We start from the raw sequence: 12,500 nt of genomic DNA, 5'->3' as shown, positions 1-12,500 counted from the left end.
GAGGGGAGCGCGGAGAGGGGTCGCGGGGGGGCGGCGGGGGTTCGAGAGGGGTCTACGCAGGAAGGTGCAGGTGTTGATGGTGTCATTAGCCTTTTTAATTCGCCGCATAAAGAGATTGTTTGAGCCGTCCTGACCGAATGTCTACTCACATTAAGCCCAGGACTCGCCACTACGTTATGTACACAGAGCTGCTTTTAAATGACTTCCAGCTGAAGTTCTCCCTCAAAGAAGAAGAAGAAGAAGAAGAAAAGAACTACAAAGCAAAGCTGGAATTTAACATTATCCCTCAGTATTCTGCTCTGAATGTGGCAGTTATATAAAAACAGGTATTGGGACATGGTGCCAGATTGTGCATGTGTATTTGTAGTCCTGTCATATACTTTGTGTTTATGATTGTATTATTTGTACAATTTAAACGTGAACATTTTTCTCAAACATTTAAATGTTTTAATTTCACTAAATGCGCTTTTTATTGGTTATTGCGTTTCTTTTAAAACTTCATAAAATCGTCAAGGCTGAATCGATTTAAAAAAATAAGCAATACTCAAATCCTGACCACCATAACTGTGTCTGCATTAAACGATTTCATTTTTGTATGGCTGAAGTGAACAGGGCCGGGCCCTTTGCTATGTACCATATTGGCTTGACTTTACATTTTAATAGTAATTTACACAATTTTAGTGCGTGAGTCTAAATTTGCCCCGAGGTGTGTGTGTGTGTGTGTGTGTGTGTGTGTGTGTGTGTGTGTGTGTGTGTGTGTGTGTGTGTGTGTGTGTGTGTGTGTGTGTGTGTGTGTGTGTGTGTGTGTGTGTGTGTGTGTGTGTGTGTGTGTGTGTGTGTGTGTGTGTGTGTCCACCTGCGATGGATTGGTGACCCATCCAAGATGTATTCCTACCTCTCGCTCAATGCATGCTGGGATAGGCTCCAGCAACCCCCCACGACCCTGAGTCAGGAATAAACAGGTTAGATAATGGCTGGATGGATAAGGCAACCATATTTTCAGCCTCTTTGCTGCATGGAATTCAGGTAATTGTCCTGTGGACCACGGTTAATTAGTTACGTTTCAACTCCGCTACGTCGTTCCTTGCATCACACACAACACTTTATTGTCTGCGCATTGCATTGTCAATAGCCGTTATTGTGCATAACACGACCATACAAATGCCGCTATCTCGTACATATTCTAATCACTCGTCATTGTTCAAATTGAGCTTCTGTACGCTAATCATCCGTTTAAATAGTGTTTTTCCGTCTGATAATCCTGTCGCCGCCATTGTAAGATCTGAGTGATTCATATGTGAAGAAGACAACGAAATATATAAATAAATATGGACCAAAAAACGTAATAGTCCCCCCCCCCCCCCCCCCCCCCTTTCTCATCTTTTAGCAATATGCATACAACTTCAATTTCCTTTATTTTCTTCTGTGTCTTCCTTGTCATATGTTGAATTTATTAGCTCTGCCTGCAGGGAGTGTTGGTGTGAAATTATGAAATAGTTGATTTGCTTTGTGCCGTTTACGCGATATCGAGTGGCGTGATTCTCATGTCTTACAGTACGACATTAATATGGGAATATGACGCTTACGGAAACTTCAGCGGGATGATGAATCGTTGCTCTGTTTTGCCTCTCTTCTGATATTCCCTGGTCGCTGTGTTTTGTTGTGTGTGTGTGTGTGTGTGTGTGTGTGTGTGTGTGTGTGTGTGTGTGTGTGTGTGTGTGTCTGCCCCAAGCAGAAGCCACTCTGTCGGGGCGATCTGGCTGAGTTCCCCCTGCCTGTAATGTTGGATGTTATTGTACATCCTTACCTATGGACCTTATTCTGCAGCTAAATGCAATGCCTTGCTGGTCTAGAATGTGTGCGTGTGTGTCTGTGTGTGTTCATTCAGTTACTGTCAGCTTCGACCAGTCTGACCCTTCTCCTCTGACCTCTCTCATTAGCAATGCGTTTCAGCCCGCAGAACTGCTGCTCACTGGATGTTTTGTTTTTTTGCACCATTCGCAGCAAACAATTTTCTGCGATACTTAAAATGCTTTCATGCATTTAGTTGCTGCCACATGTTTGGCTGATCAAATATTTGCCCTAACAAGCTGGTGTAGTGGTCTACATAATAAAGCGATCACTGTGTGTGTGTCTGTGTATATATGTCTGTGTCTGCGTCTGTGTGTACGTGTGTGTGTATATGTGTGTGTGTGTATGTTACTTCCCTCTTGTTCTGAGGCATGATAGCAGGCATACAGGGGAGTTTATCTCAAGGATGCTCAGTATAGCAGCGCTGCTCATGTCTAAAGAGCGCATGGTGCCGCTGGCGGCGGTGAATTCCGCATTGTCTCCGCCGGCCTTGCTCCACTATACCCTGCCCCAGCCTCGGCATTTCAGCTCCACATCCTCTCCGATCGCAGGGTTTGGATTTCATTTTCTTTTTTAACTTAAAGCCGGCCCTGGAAATGTTCCAGGCTCCGTAATAACATCCATCCCCTCCAACTAAAATGGATGCAAACCTCGGAGACGGACTTATGCAAATGCTAACCTACATGGAGGTGCCTTTCTTAGGTACAATGGATCCAAAAAAAAAAAAACCAGCGGCTTAGTAAGAGGTCACGTGCGATAAGAATGTTCTCAGCAGAACATTCTAATGCTGATGTCACAATAACAGTTCTAGAACACTGACTTTGGAATGTTTTATTGTTCCAAAATTCTAATAGCCTACACTTCAAAGGCTTAAGTCATGTAAGCGTTTTTTTCCCCTCAGATTAAGCAAAATTCTGGACGCACGATAGTGAAAATGTATCCAACATCCACTGGGTCTGATCAAAGGGATGCAGAGTAGAGAAGAACTGTGTAGCCTACACCTGAAGTCTTGCAGAGAGTGGAGGTGTGAACTCCTAAATCTCCCGCTTAAAGGGGTAAAATATTCACGAGCGCACTCCAGCAGAGATTGTGTGCATGTTTAAATCAGTAGAGGAAATAAACAGAGTGTCAAATTAAAGCATTGAGCTCATTGTTATTGTTTGAACACTAAATGATTAACACCCGTAAAGTCAGCTGCTGCTAGTCTGGTATGTTTTCCTGGCACCAGTCGGGGGTCGTATTCATGAAACCTGTCGGAGTCTCAGCGCTGATCCAGGATCAGTGTTGCCTGGTAGATTCTCGCCTAACATTCTTGATTATGAGCTAAACTGTTAAACTGATCTCAGATCAGTAGTTCTCCACGAATGCCCTTTTGATGTCCAGGTGTGAGGTCATAGGCTTGGATATATAACAGTCATAACTTCTTTCCCTGAGGACTTAGAGTGACATTGTTTTTTCAGGGCTACCTCGGCCATTTCTCTTTATATTTTTTTGTTGTTTTAAAAATCCAGTTGGCAAATCTGGATTCAAATACAGTGTTTCAGAATTCTGCCTGTACATTGCTGGACATTTGCTGTCGTGGATGAATTTTCAGTATCGGGGAGAGAGTTTTTAGCCTGACTAGAGCGTGGCAGGTGGCAAGACAAGTGATGCTTGTTTGATGTGAGATTAGTGACACAATCGGAGCGGTCTCCAAATCCAGGCCGTTTCTTGTTTAGGACATGCTGACGAAATCAAATGCTTCTATTTAAAAAAAACAAAAATGTTTTAACTGCCACCTTTAGGCATGGCTCGTGTAGCCTGTGCTGTGCCACAACGCGATCTATAACCCGAATGGGGGAATCGAACCTGCAGCCTTCACCAGCAAGACTGGCGGCCTGTAGCGTAGTGGTTAAGGTAAATGACTGGGACAGGCAAGGTTGGTGGTTCGAATCCCAGTGTAGCCACAATAAGATCCGCACAGCCGCTGGGCCCTTGAGCAAGGTCCTTAACCCTGCATTGCTCCAGGGGAGGATTGTCTCCTGCTTAGTTTAATCAACTGTATGTCGCTCTGGATAAGAGCATCTGCCACATGCCAATAATGTTAATAATCTTACAAGCCCACTCGCCTATCCACTGTACTACTCTGCCTGTCTAGACTTTAATCTGAAACTCTTGTGATGTGTGGGAGGAATAGTGTTATTTGAAAGAACCACAGAGAGAACCATCTGAGAAGTTGCCACACTGTCTCTCACCCTTCTCACACACACACCTCTATACACACACGCACACACCTCTATACACACCCACACACGCACACACACACACACAAACACACACACACACACACACGCCTCTATGTACACACACACACACACACACACACACACACACACACAGACATACACACACCTCTATGCACACACACACGCGCACACACACACACCTCTATGCACACACACACACACCCACACACACACACACACCTGTGTCTGGCTGCCGCTCTTCAGTAACGAGCCACAAACCTGCGTCTCGTTTCATTTTCCTGCAAGCTGATTGGATTTGAGCCGGGCCCACCGTCTCCCCCGACGACGGCACAATCACTTCACCGCCAGCTGATAGATATGATAATGCAGCACAGGGTTATTACACCCCGCCCCGCCCCGCAGGGGCGTGGAGACCCCATCTTCTTCTGTTTCTCTGCTCGTCATGGAACGCCATCTTTTTTTTTTCTTTTTTTTTTAAACTACTCCTCTGCTGTTCTTCTAGCCAAACTGATTTTTTCCCCCCATTTGCCCCCTCCACCAAACTCTTTAAAATAAATAAAGATATTTTCCATATTTTCCATATTTTCCCATGTCTTATGCTCAGCCTCTCTTCCACAGGTTTCTGCAAACAGTGACCCAGCTAAGAAATGGGCAGTGTTTCTGTTCTGTTTTTATTTATTTATTTTTATTTTTTGATTGGATCCTTTTTAGGGTCTGCTACATTTAGTGTAAGCTGTTTGCCCTTTTGTTAGAACTAAGTCCCAATAAATAAATAATTAATAATAATTAATAACATTTAATAAGTGACTTTGTTTGGAGTTTTGCTCCAGATCTGCAAGTTCCCAGTCAGCTGCTTGTATTGGGTATCCATTAAATCAATACCTAAAGAGTGGGAACTGTTTCATTTACCAGTTAAACGGTTGCTTAATTTCAATTAAGTGATTAAGGGACCACAGAATGAAACCTTTTGCCCCCTAAAGCCCTTAAGGACTAGATTTTCCGTAATTGAACAAATCTCTTGCTTTGATGAGAGAACTGCCGGTCTCGTGAGTGGGAATGGTAGCGGTGGTGAAAACTGAACTTTGACCTTTCGTAGGAGGAGGTTGATGATGATTATTACTCTTATATGACTATTATTATTGTTGTTTTTGTTTTAAATTCACCTGGATACCCTTCTGCAGGATGTTATTTTATATATTTTACATATTGAATGCGGTAGTTTCAGATGAGTGCCTTGCTAATTAGCATACTGCTAGCCCTCCACCTTCTCTAATCAGCTGCGTCTGAGATGCAAACTCTATAACCACCACCATGGATTCCTCCTGCCTGAGAGTAGAATGCTTAATTGGCCAGTAAGATCAGCTCTGATTGGCCACACTGGTCTGTAAGCTCACTCTATTTGGTCTTAGCCAGTAAGCGAAGCTTACATGGAACCGGTGCGAGTGTGCACAGATGCGTTTTAGCTCGGGTGAGCGTGTTTGTATGCGTTGGCGGCTGTCATAATTCCTCACCTCCCTCTCTTCCTGTTGCAGTGTATTCTGGGATCTGTACTGTGCCGCTCCGGACCGGCGGGAGACCTGCGAACATTCCAGCGAGGCCAAGGCCTTCCACGATTATGTGAGTGACAGCCTTTTACACCAGTCACGTGTGTCCATGCTGTGGGTGGGGGGGGGGGGGCTCTGCTCAGGCAAGGCCTGAGTTCTGCATTGCATTGTGGGAACAGTACTCTGCTGTGCTGATTCTGTAGTCGTCTATTGATTTTATTTTTGGCTGAAATGTATTTGTTAATGAAAAAATTTGTGAGCACAGAATGCTAACACAAGAAAAAAAATGTTGGTGTTCCACCGCAAACTAGCCTGTTTAGCTGAATTTGTTTTTTGGTTGAAAGGTTTTTCTTATTTTTTCTCATTTACTTTTTGTTTGAGATGTTTGCCGGTTTAGCTGTAGCAGTGTGGAGGTGTTTGCCGGTTTAGCTGTAGCAGTGTGGAGGTGTTTGCCGGTTTAGCTGTAGCAGTGTGGAGATGTTTGCCGGTTTAGCTGTAGCGGTGTGGAGGTGTTTGCCGGTTTAGCTGTAGCGGTGTGGAGGTGTTTGCCGGTTTAGCTGTAGTGGTGTGGAGGTGTTTGCCGGTTTAGCTGTAACGATGTGGAGGTGTTTGCCGGTTTAGCTGTAGCGGTGTGGAGGTGTTTGCCGGTTTAGCTGTAGCAGTGTGGAGATGTTTGCCGGTTTAGCTGTAGTGGTGTGGAGGTGTTTGCGTTTAATTCGGCAGCTGCTGTTGGGGTTTTGAGTCCACCTGGGCTGTTGGGCGGTTGTCAGGTCCCAGCCCCCCGGCGCTCTCTCCAGCTCTTAATGGATCCAACACCAGACAGAGGTCACCGGGCTGCCGCGCTCACTTCCTCGCCGCGACCTCTGACCTCCGACCTCCCGGGGCCATACCTAAATCGCCTGCCGAGGGGAGGGGGAGGGGGGTGAAATGTTGGGGCGTAGCATGGCGTTTTCATTAGCATCCCGATGGCCTCCATAAAGGCCGGCCTTATTGAAGCATCTGGGCTAGCGGCGGTGGGGGGGATTAGGAGAGGTGATGGGCTCATGTGGGGTCAGACCCCTGCCCTCCCTAACCCCCCTTGTGTGGGAGTGCTGGACATTTGACAGTGCTGGTGTGGATGTGTTAGCCGGGCCGCTAATGCTAACCTAGAACTCTCTCGCAATGCTGCTGCTATCTAGTGGCAGTGTTATAACATTGACAGAATGTTCCAGTAACATTGCGAGAACGTTTTATGTTAGCCCGGGGAGCCTTTTCAGATGGACAGGCTTCTCAATTAGACTGCGTAGAACCGGTTTCAGGCAGTTTGTCTTTCCATAATGTCAGAATGTAGAAATTTTGTGCGTTTATCTGCCAGCTCGTACTGTGGTTTAGAAAAGCGCCGTGAACCCATTTTAACACGTTTTAAGGATCTCATGAATATATCTGCGCTGGAACAAAATGTCTGTAACACATTTGCCATCATAACCTGAATTTGAATACAAATACAGTGCATTGACTCATCCTGTCGGTTTGTACAGGAGCTCTGTAACCCAGAATAGATTGTGTTTTCGTTTTGGGATGCAGACATTGAAGTTTTGTGTGTCTGCCAATCTCCATGCAACTTGACAGATGCACAGTGCTTTGAATTCAAATTTGACATTACATTTGTGTATATTCAGTATTACATTATTGGGAAATTGATTATAAAAAAAGGAAATTAGATTTTTGGGTCTATTTAATTGAGTTCTGTTGTGTTCTGGTCTTTCGTTCAATCAGTGAAGTGTTTTCTTGCCAGTTCAGATGTTTGGGATTTGACCTTAAAATGTTTGTTTGCTTAGTTTTATATGTTGTCCCCCTACAAAGAGCAAGTCGTTAACCCGGGCCTGTGGTGTCTGCTGGCTTTGAGTGCGTTTCCCCGCTCGAGTGCTTCATTTATGTCACTCATTCGCTAGAGTCCACACACCTTGTTTTCAGATCCTAAATTGGCTACTTCTGGAGAGGAAACTACAAAAACCTGCAAAAACAGAGGCCCTCCGGGGATGGGGGTTTGAGAGCGATGCTTTAACACGTCTCCGCTGTTGTCCCGGGCTTGCGTACCCCAAACTGAGGCTTGGCCGCGCGAATTCGCTCGCCCCCGACACGACTGTCGCATTGCGCTTACAGTGGGGGCGTGCTCAGATACATTACATTACATTACATTACATTACATTACATTATTGGCATTTGGCAGACGCTCTTATCCAGAGCGACGTACAGTTGACTAGACTAAGCAGGAGACAATCCTCCCCTGGAGCAATGCAGGGTTAAGGGCCTTGCTCAAGGGCCCAACGGCTGTGCAGACCTTATTGTGGCTACACCAGGATTAGAACCACCGACCTTGCGTGTCCCAGTCATTTACCCTAACCACTACGCTACAGGCCGCCCCTGAGATAGGTTTCAGAGCTGCTGGGCATCTCAGAATGGGCGCCACGTTGGCGTAGTGGGTGGCGCTGTCGCCTCACACGACGAGGTTCTGGGTTCGAGTCCCGGTTGGCCTAGGTCCTCTCTGCGTGGTGCTTGGATGATCTTCCTATGTTCCCAGGTTTCCCTCAGGTGCTCTGGTTTCCTCCCACAGCTGAAACCTGGAGCCCAGGGACTACTGAAGAAAACGGTGCATTTGCAGAAATGTTAATTATGTGTGTTGTCCCTGTCAAATAAACAAAACAAAAAAAACCGTTGCATGGTAATTGAAGAAGACCCAGCCCCACTGTGGACTACCGTAGAGCACAACATAGTGAAACCCGATTAATCCTAGCTTTTTTTGTGTTTCTGTGATGTTTGTGTTGCCGTGGCTTCCATCTGAAGGCCCCGTGCGTCAGTGTAGGAGCCGCCGGGTCCCCTGGTCCCCTGGGATGAGTTTTCGCCGCCTGTGTTTGAAAAGGCCCACCCTTCATCATCGCCCCTCTGATGGCTGCTGAGAGGGGGGGGATGGGTGGTAGGGTTCAGATATCCATCCCCTTTAAGTTCTAGGCCAAGGATTAATGGCCTGCTTCCCTTGACCTTTGACCCTGCTGAAGTTCACAGGGTCACAGAATATCCGGCTGCCCCAGGTCGGGGGGTTGGGTAGGGGTTGCGATTGATGTGTCCGTGCCGCTGAAATTGTGTGTAATTAATGTACTCTCGGAGTGCCAGTGCCACAGATGTGGGCAAAGGCCAAGTACAGAGTTTCGTGTGAAGTGGCAGTTGGTTTTAGGAGAGAATTGTGGGTAGTCGCACCAGGAAGTGGTACTCCGAGCTGTCGGGGGGGGCCTGTCTCTGGGCCCGTTTGCTCTTGTCTGTTTGTAGTTTTATCGCCCCGCCGGGACGTCCAGGGCTGGCGGTGTGTGTCCGCCACTTGTTTTGGGCTGTGAACAGAGCGGCCCGGGGAGGCGTGAAGACCGGAAGGCGGGCGCGTGGCTCGCAGCGGCGGGGACGCGGCGCTGTCGAGGGCGTCGGGACGGGGGGAGGGCGGTTCGAGTCCGCAGGGTTCCCCACGGGCCAGTCCGGACTCGTCCGGCTCTGATTAGCTCCGGTTCCCAGTTCTCGGGGTGGATTGTGAAAGTCGCATCTGCCTGCAGCGCCTGGCTGGTGCTGCCGCCTTCTCTCACCCTCCCGGTTATGATATCAGGTGCCAGAGATTTTTCAGCAAGAGGCGATCGTTTACCCGGGGAGGGGGGAGTGGGTGTTAGCATCGGAATGTGAGTTTGTATGTCGTCGTCCCCCCCCCCACTTATCCTTGTCAAGGTGAGGCTTTGCTGGACCTCCAGTTTTGAGGAGATAATGGAATATAACATGTTAATCCGCAAATCTGGGGAATGGTTCGGAGCTAATCCCGGGATTTTGTGGGATTGCGGTCCTGGCGACGCTCCCGGAGCTGGAAGTCTCCGCACCTCTGGATGGAGACTCCGACTCCGGCTCCTCTCCCGTCTCGTTCCCGGTTCTTCCGGTTTTTGTTTGTCCTTGTTGTCTTATATTTTCGTGTCCATCAGCACTAACCCTCTGCTACACGTTCTACCGAAAGAAAAAGCGCCCATCAGCGCTCTTCAGCTGATGACAAGACATCTTTTCGTGGTTATCAAATTAAAAAACGGATTCTATCGCAGTCTAAGAAACATTTCTTCATCGTACATGTACTTGTACCTTGTAATTTTCCTTATTAATTATTTAAATTTTTAATGAGAATATGCCAGAGCGGTTTGCTGAATAGACAAAGCAAAAAAAAAATAAAGAATGCAGGCTAGCAGGCTTGGTGCCCATCTGTAAAACCCCATCGCAGGTTGTGGAGCGGGGGCCATCTTAAGATGGCCGGCCATACACAAATGTGGATGGCTTCACGGAAACTCCCATCACATCGGCTTAGGACAGTCACGCGAAGCCAGGAAGAGCGAGGACCAATGAACTGACCCCCCCCATCAGACATGCTTATTTACATAGGCCAAAGGGCAGAGGTCGTGACCCCGAGCAGCTGCAGTCCTCACCGTTGTGACATCACTAGCCGAGGCCGCAGTGTACAGCGGACCCTGCGCAGGGCCGTAGCCACGGCAGCTGCCGCGACAGGGGCTACCAGCAGTCCGCGGATTCAGGGATGCTACTCGGTTCACAAATTGGCAGCGGCGTGTCTGTTCAGACGCTAATGTGAATAGCGGGAGGTTACAACCGGGCTAACAGCCCACCGCTGCGTTGCAGCTGGGTAACTGTCCCTTTGGGCTGGGGGGTGTCTGAGAACAGGTGGGGGGGAGGGGAGGGGTTATTTTGTCGTTTCTGTAGATCGTGGGGTTTGTTTGTGGTTTCTTGACCGACAGGATGTCCTGTCTTTCTGCCGTTGACATCAGTTACTCCTCAATCTCTCTGGCCGGAGCTCTCCTTTTCTTTCTCCCTCTCTGTCTCTGTCACCCTCTCTGTCTCTCTCTCTCTCTTGTTTTTAGAAACCTCCCTCTCTTGCTTTGTCCCTCCTCTCTCTTGCACCTGCCCTTTCTCTCTCTTTCTCTCTCTATTCTTCCCCTGACTCATGAGCTCTCTCCTCGTTTCCCCCTCCCCCTTCCTTTCACTCTGTCCTCTCCATCTCTCCCTCCTCCCCCTTCTCTTTCTGTCTCGCTCTCTCCTTCCCTCCCTCTCTCCCCCCCTTCCTTCCTCCTTTCCTCTCTCTCCCACTACACCTTCCTCTCTCTCCGCCTCTTTCCCCTCCCTCCTGCCCTCTCTCCCTCCTGCCCTCTCTCCCTCCTGCCCTCTCTCCTTCCCTCCCTCCCACCCCTCACTCTCCCCCTCTCTCCTACCATTTCTCTACCTCTCCCTCCCTCTCTTCCCTCTCTCCCCACCCCTCTCCCTCCCTCTCTCTCTCCCTCCCTCTTGCCATCTTTCTCCCTTCCCTCCCTTTCTCTACCTCTCCCTCCCTCTCTTCCCTCTCTCCCCACCCCTCTCCCTCTCTCTCCCTCCCTCCCTCCCTCCACTCTCTCTCCCTCCCTCCTGCCCCCTCCCTCTCTCCCGGTGGAAGGAGATTGATTGGGTAATCTGGCTGTGTGCCAGAGATGCCCGCTCTGGGGAAGGAGAGGAGCGGGGGAGGGGGAAGGATGACGACACGCCGGAATAATAATAATGAAGAACGGAGGAGAGGAAAATGGGTGGATGGAGGGAGAGAGGGAGAGAGAGAGCGAAATGGGGGGGGGTATTCTGAAAGCAAAACTCTTGAGCTGACACCTCTTCCTACACACACTCGCAGGATGTGTACGTTATTATAGTTTCTGTTTCTCTCCCTCCCTCTCTCTCTGTCTCTCCCTCTCTCTTTCTCCTGTGTCCCTCTCTTCTCTTTGCACTCATCGTAATGACTAAAATTATTTTGCAAATATAGACTTATGCCTCAGAAAGCAACGGGCTCTTTAATACACAATTTCAGCCCTTCTCAGTTCTCCAGGCTAATCTCGTTCTCATTGGGGCAAGCGTTTAGCATCGCTAGCATCGGCTAAACGTGTAACATCGCCTCTCTGGGGGATCAGTGCTGAGTGAGTCCTGCCAGTGAACGGGTTAAGCCCGTCTCCTGTTTATCGTTTGCATCCACACAGGCCGTTTGCGAGCATGCTCAGTAGTGCCTGGGGCTGGGATGGGGGGTCCCGTGGGGGGTTTGGCGTGGTACGGGGGGGGGTGCGCGAGGGTTTTCGGGGGTCAGCAGAGGGGGTTTTGTCGCGCCCGCTCCGCAGCTCGTGTGCCTGTTTGTGTGTTTGTGTTGGCCGGCCTCCAGCCCGGGCACAAACCGTTTCCCCAGAAACGCGGATTCCTCAGATTCCTGAAACAAAGTGCCCTTTAGAGGAGCTGTAAAGGTGCCTTTCTCCCAGGGGCTGGAGCCTGCTGATAAGCACAGGCTGCTGGGGCTGTGTGTCCGTCTGAGAGGAGTAACCCTTCAGCGTCCTCTGTGCTCTATATACACACACACACACACATACCCACACACACACACACACACACACACACACATACACACATACCCACTCACACACACACACACACACACACACACACACCACACATACCCACTCACACACACACACACACATACCCACTCACACACACACATACCCACTCACACACACACACACACACACACACACACATACCCACTCGCACACACACACACAGTTACACACACACACACACACACACACCCACACACACACACACACACACACTGCTGATAAGCCCAGGCTGCTGGGGCTGTGTGTCCTTCTGAGAGGAGTAACCCTTCAGCGTCCTCTCTGTGCTCTGAACACACACTCACACACTCACTCACACACTCACTCACACACACACACACACACATTCACACACACACACTCTTTCTCTCACACACACACACACACACACACACACATAC

At 48.7% G+C, this 12,500-nt stretch overlaps 1 protein-coding gene across 6 annotated transcripts in view; it reads left to right on the top strand.

The window, feature by feature from the left end:
* ssbp4 (single stranded DNA binding protein 4) overlaps positions 1 to 12,500 on the top strand; it is a 99,256-nt gene that overhangs the window by 26,269 nt on the left and 60,487 nt on the right. For all 6 annotated transcript variants that reach the window (XM_061240124.1, XM_061240122.1, XM_061240123.1 and 3 more), the window contains exon 4: positions 5,630 to 5,714. In XM_061240124.1, the coding sequence (XP_061096108.1) occupies positions 5,630 to 5,714 (85 nt within the window). The remainder of the gene's footprint in view (positions 1 to 5,629; positions 5,715 to 12,500) is intronic.

This window comes from Conger conger, chromosome 4 (genome assembly GCF_963514075.1).
Source record: "Conger conger chromosome 4, fConCon1.1, whole genome shotgun sequence".
In the NCBI taxonomy this organism is placed as follows: Eukaryota; Metazoa; Chordata; class Actinopteri; order Anguilliformes; family Congridae; genus Conger; species Conger conger.
This window is presented reverse-complemented; position numbering and strand designations above follow the sequence as displayed.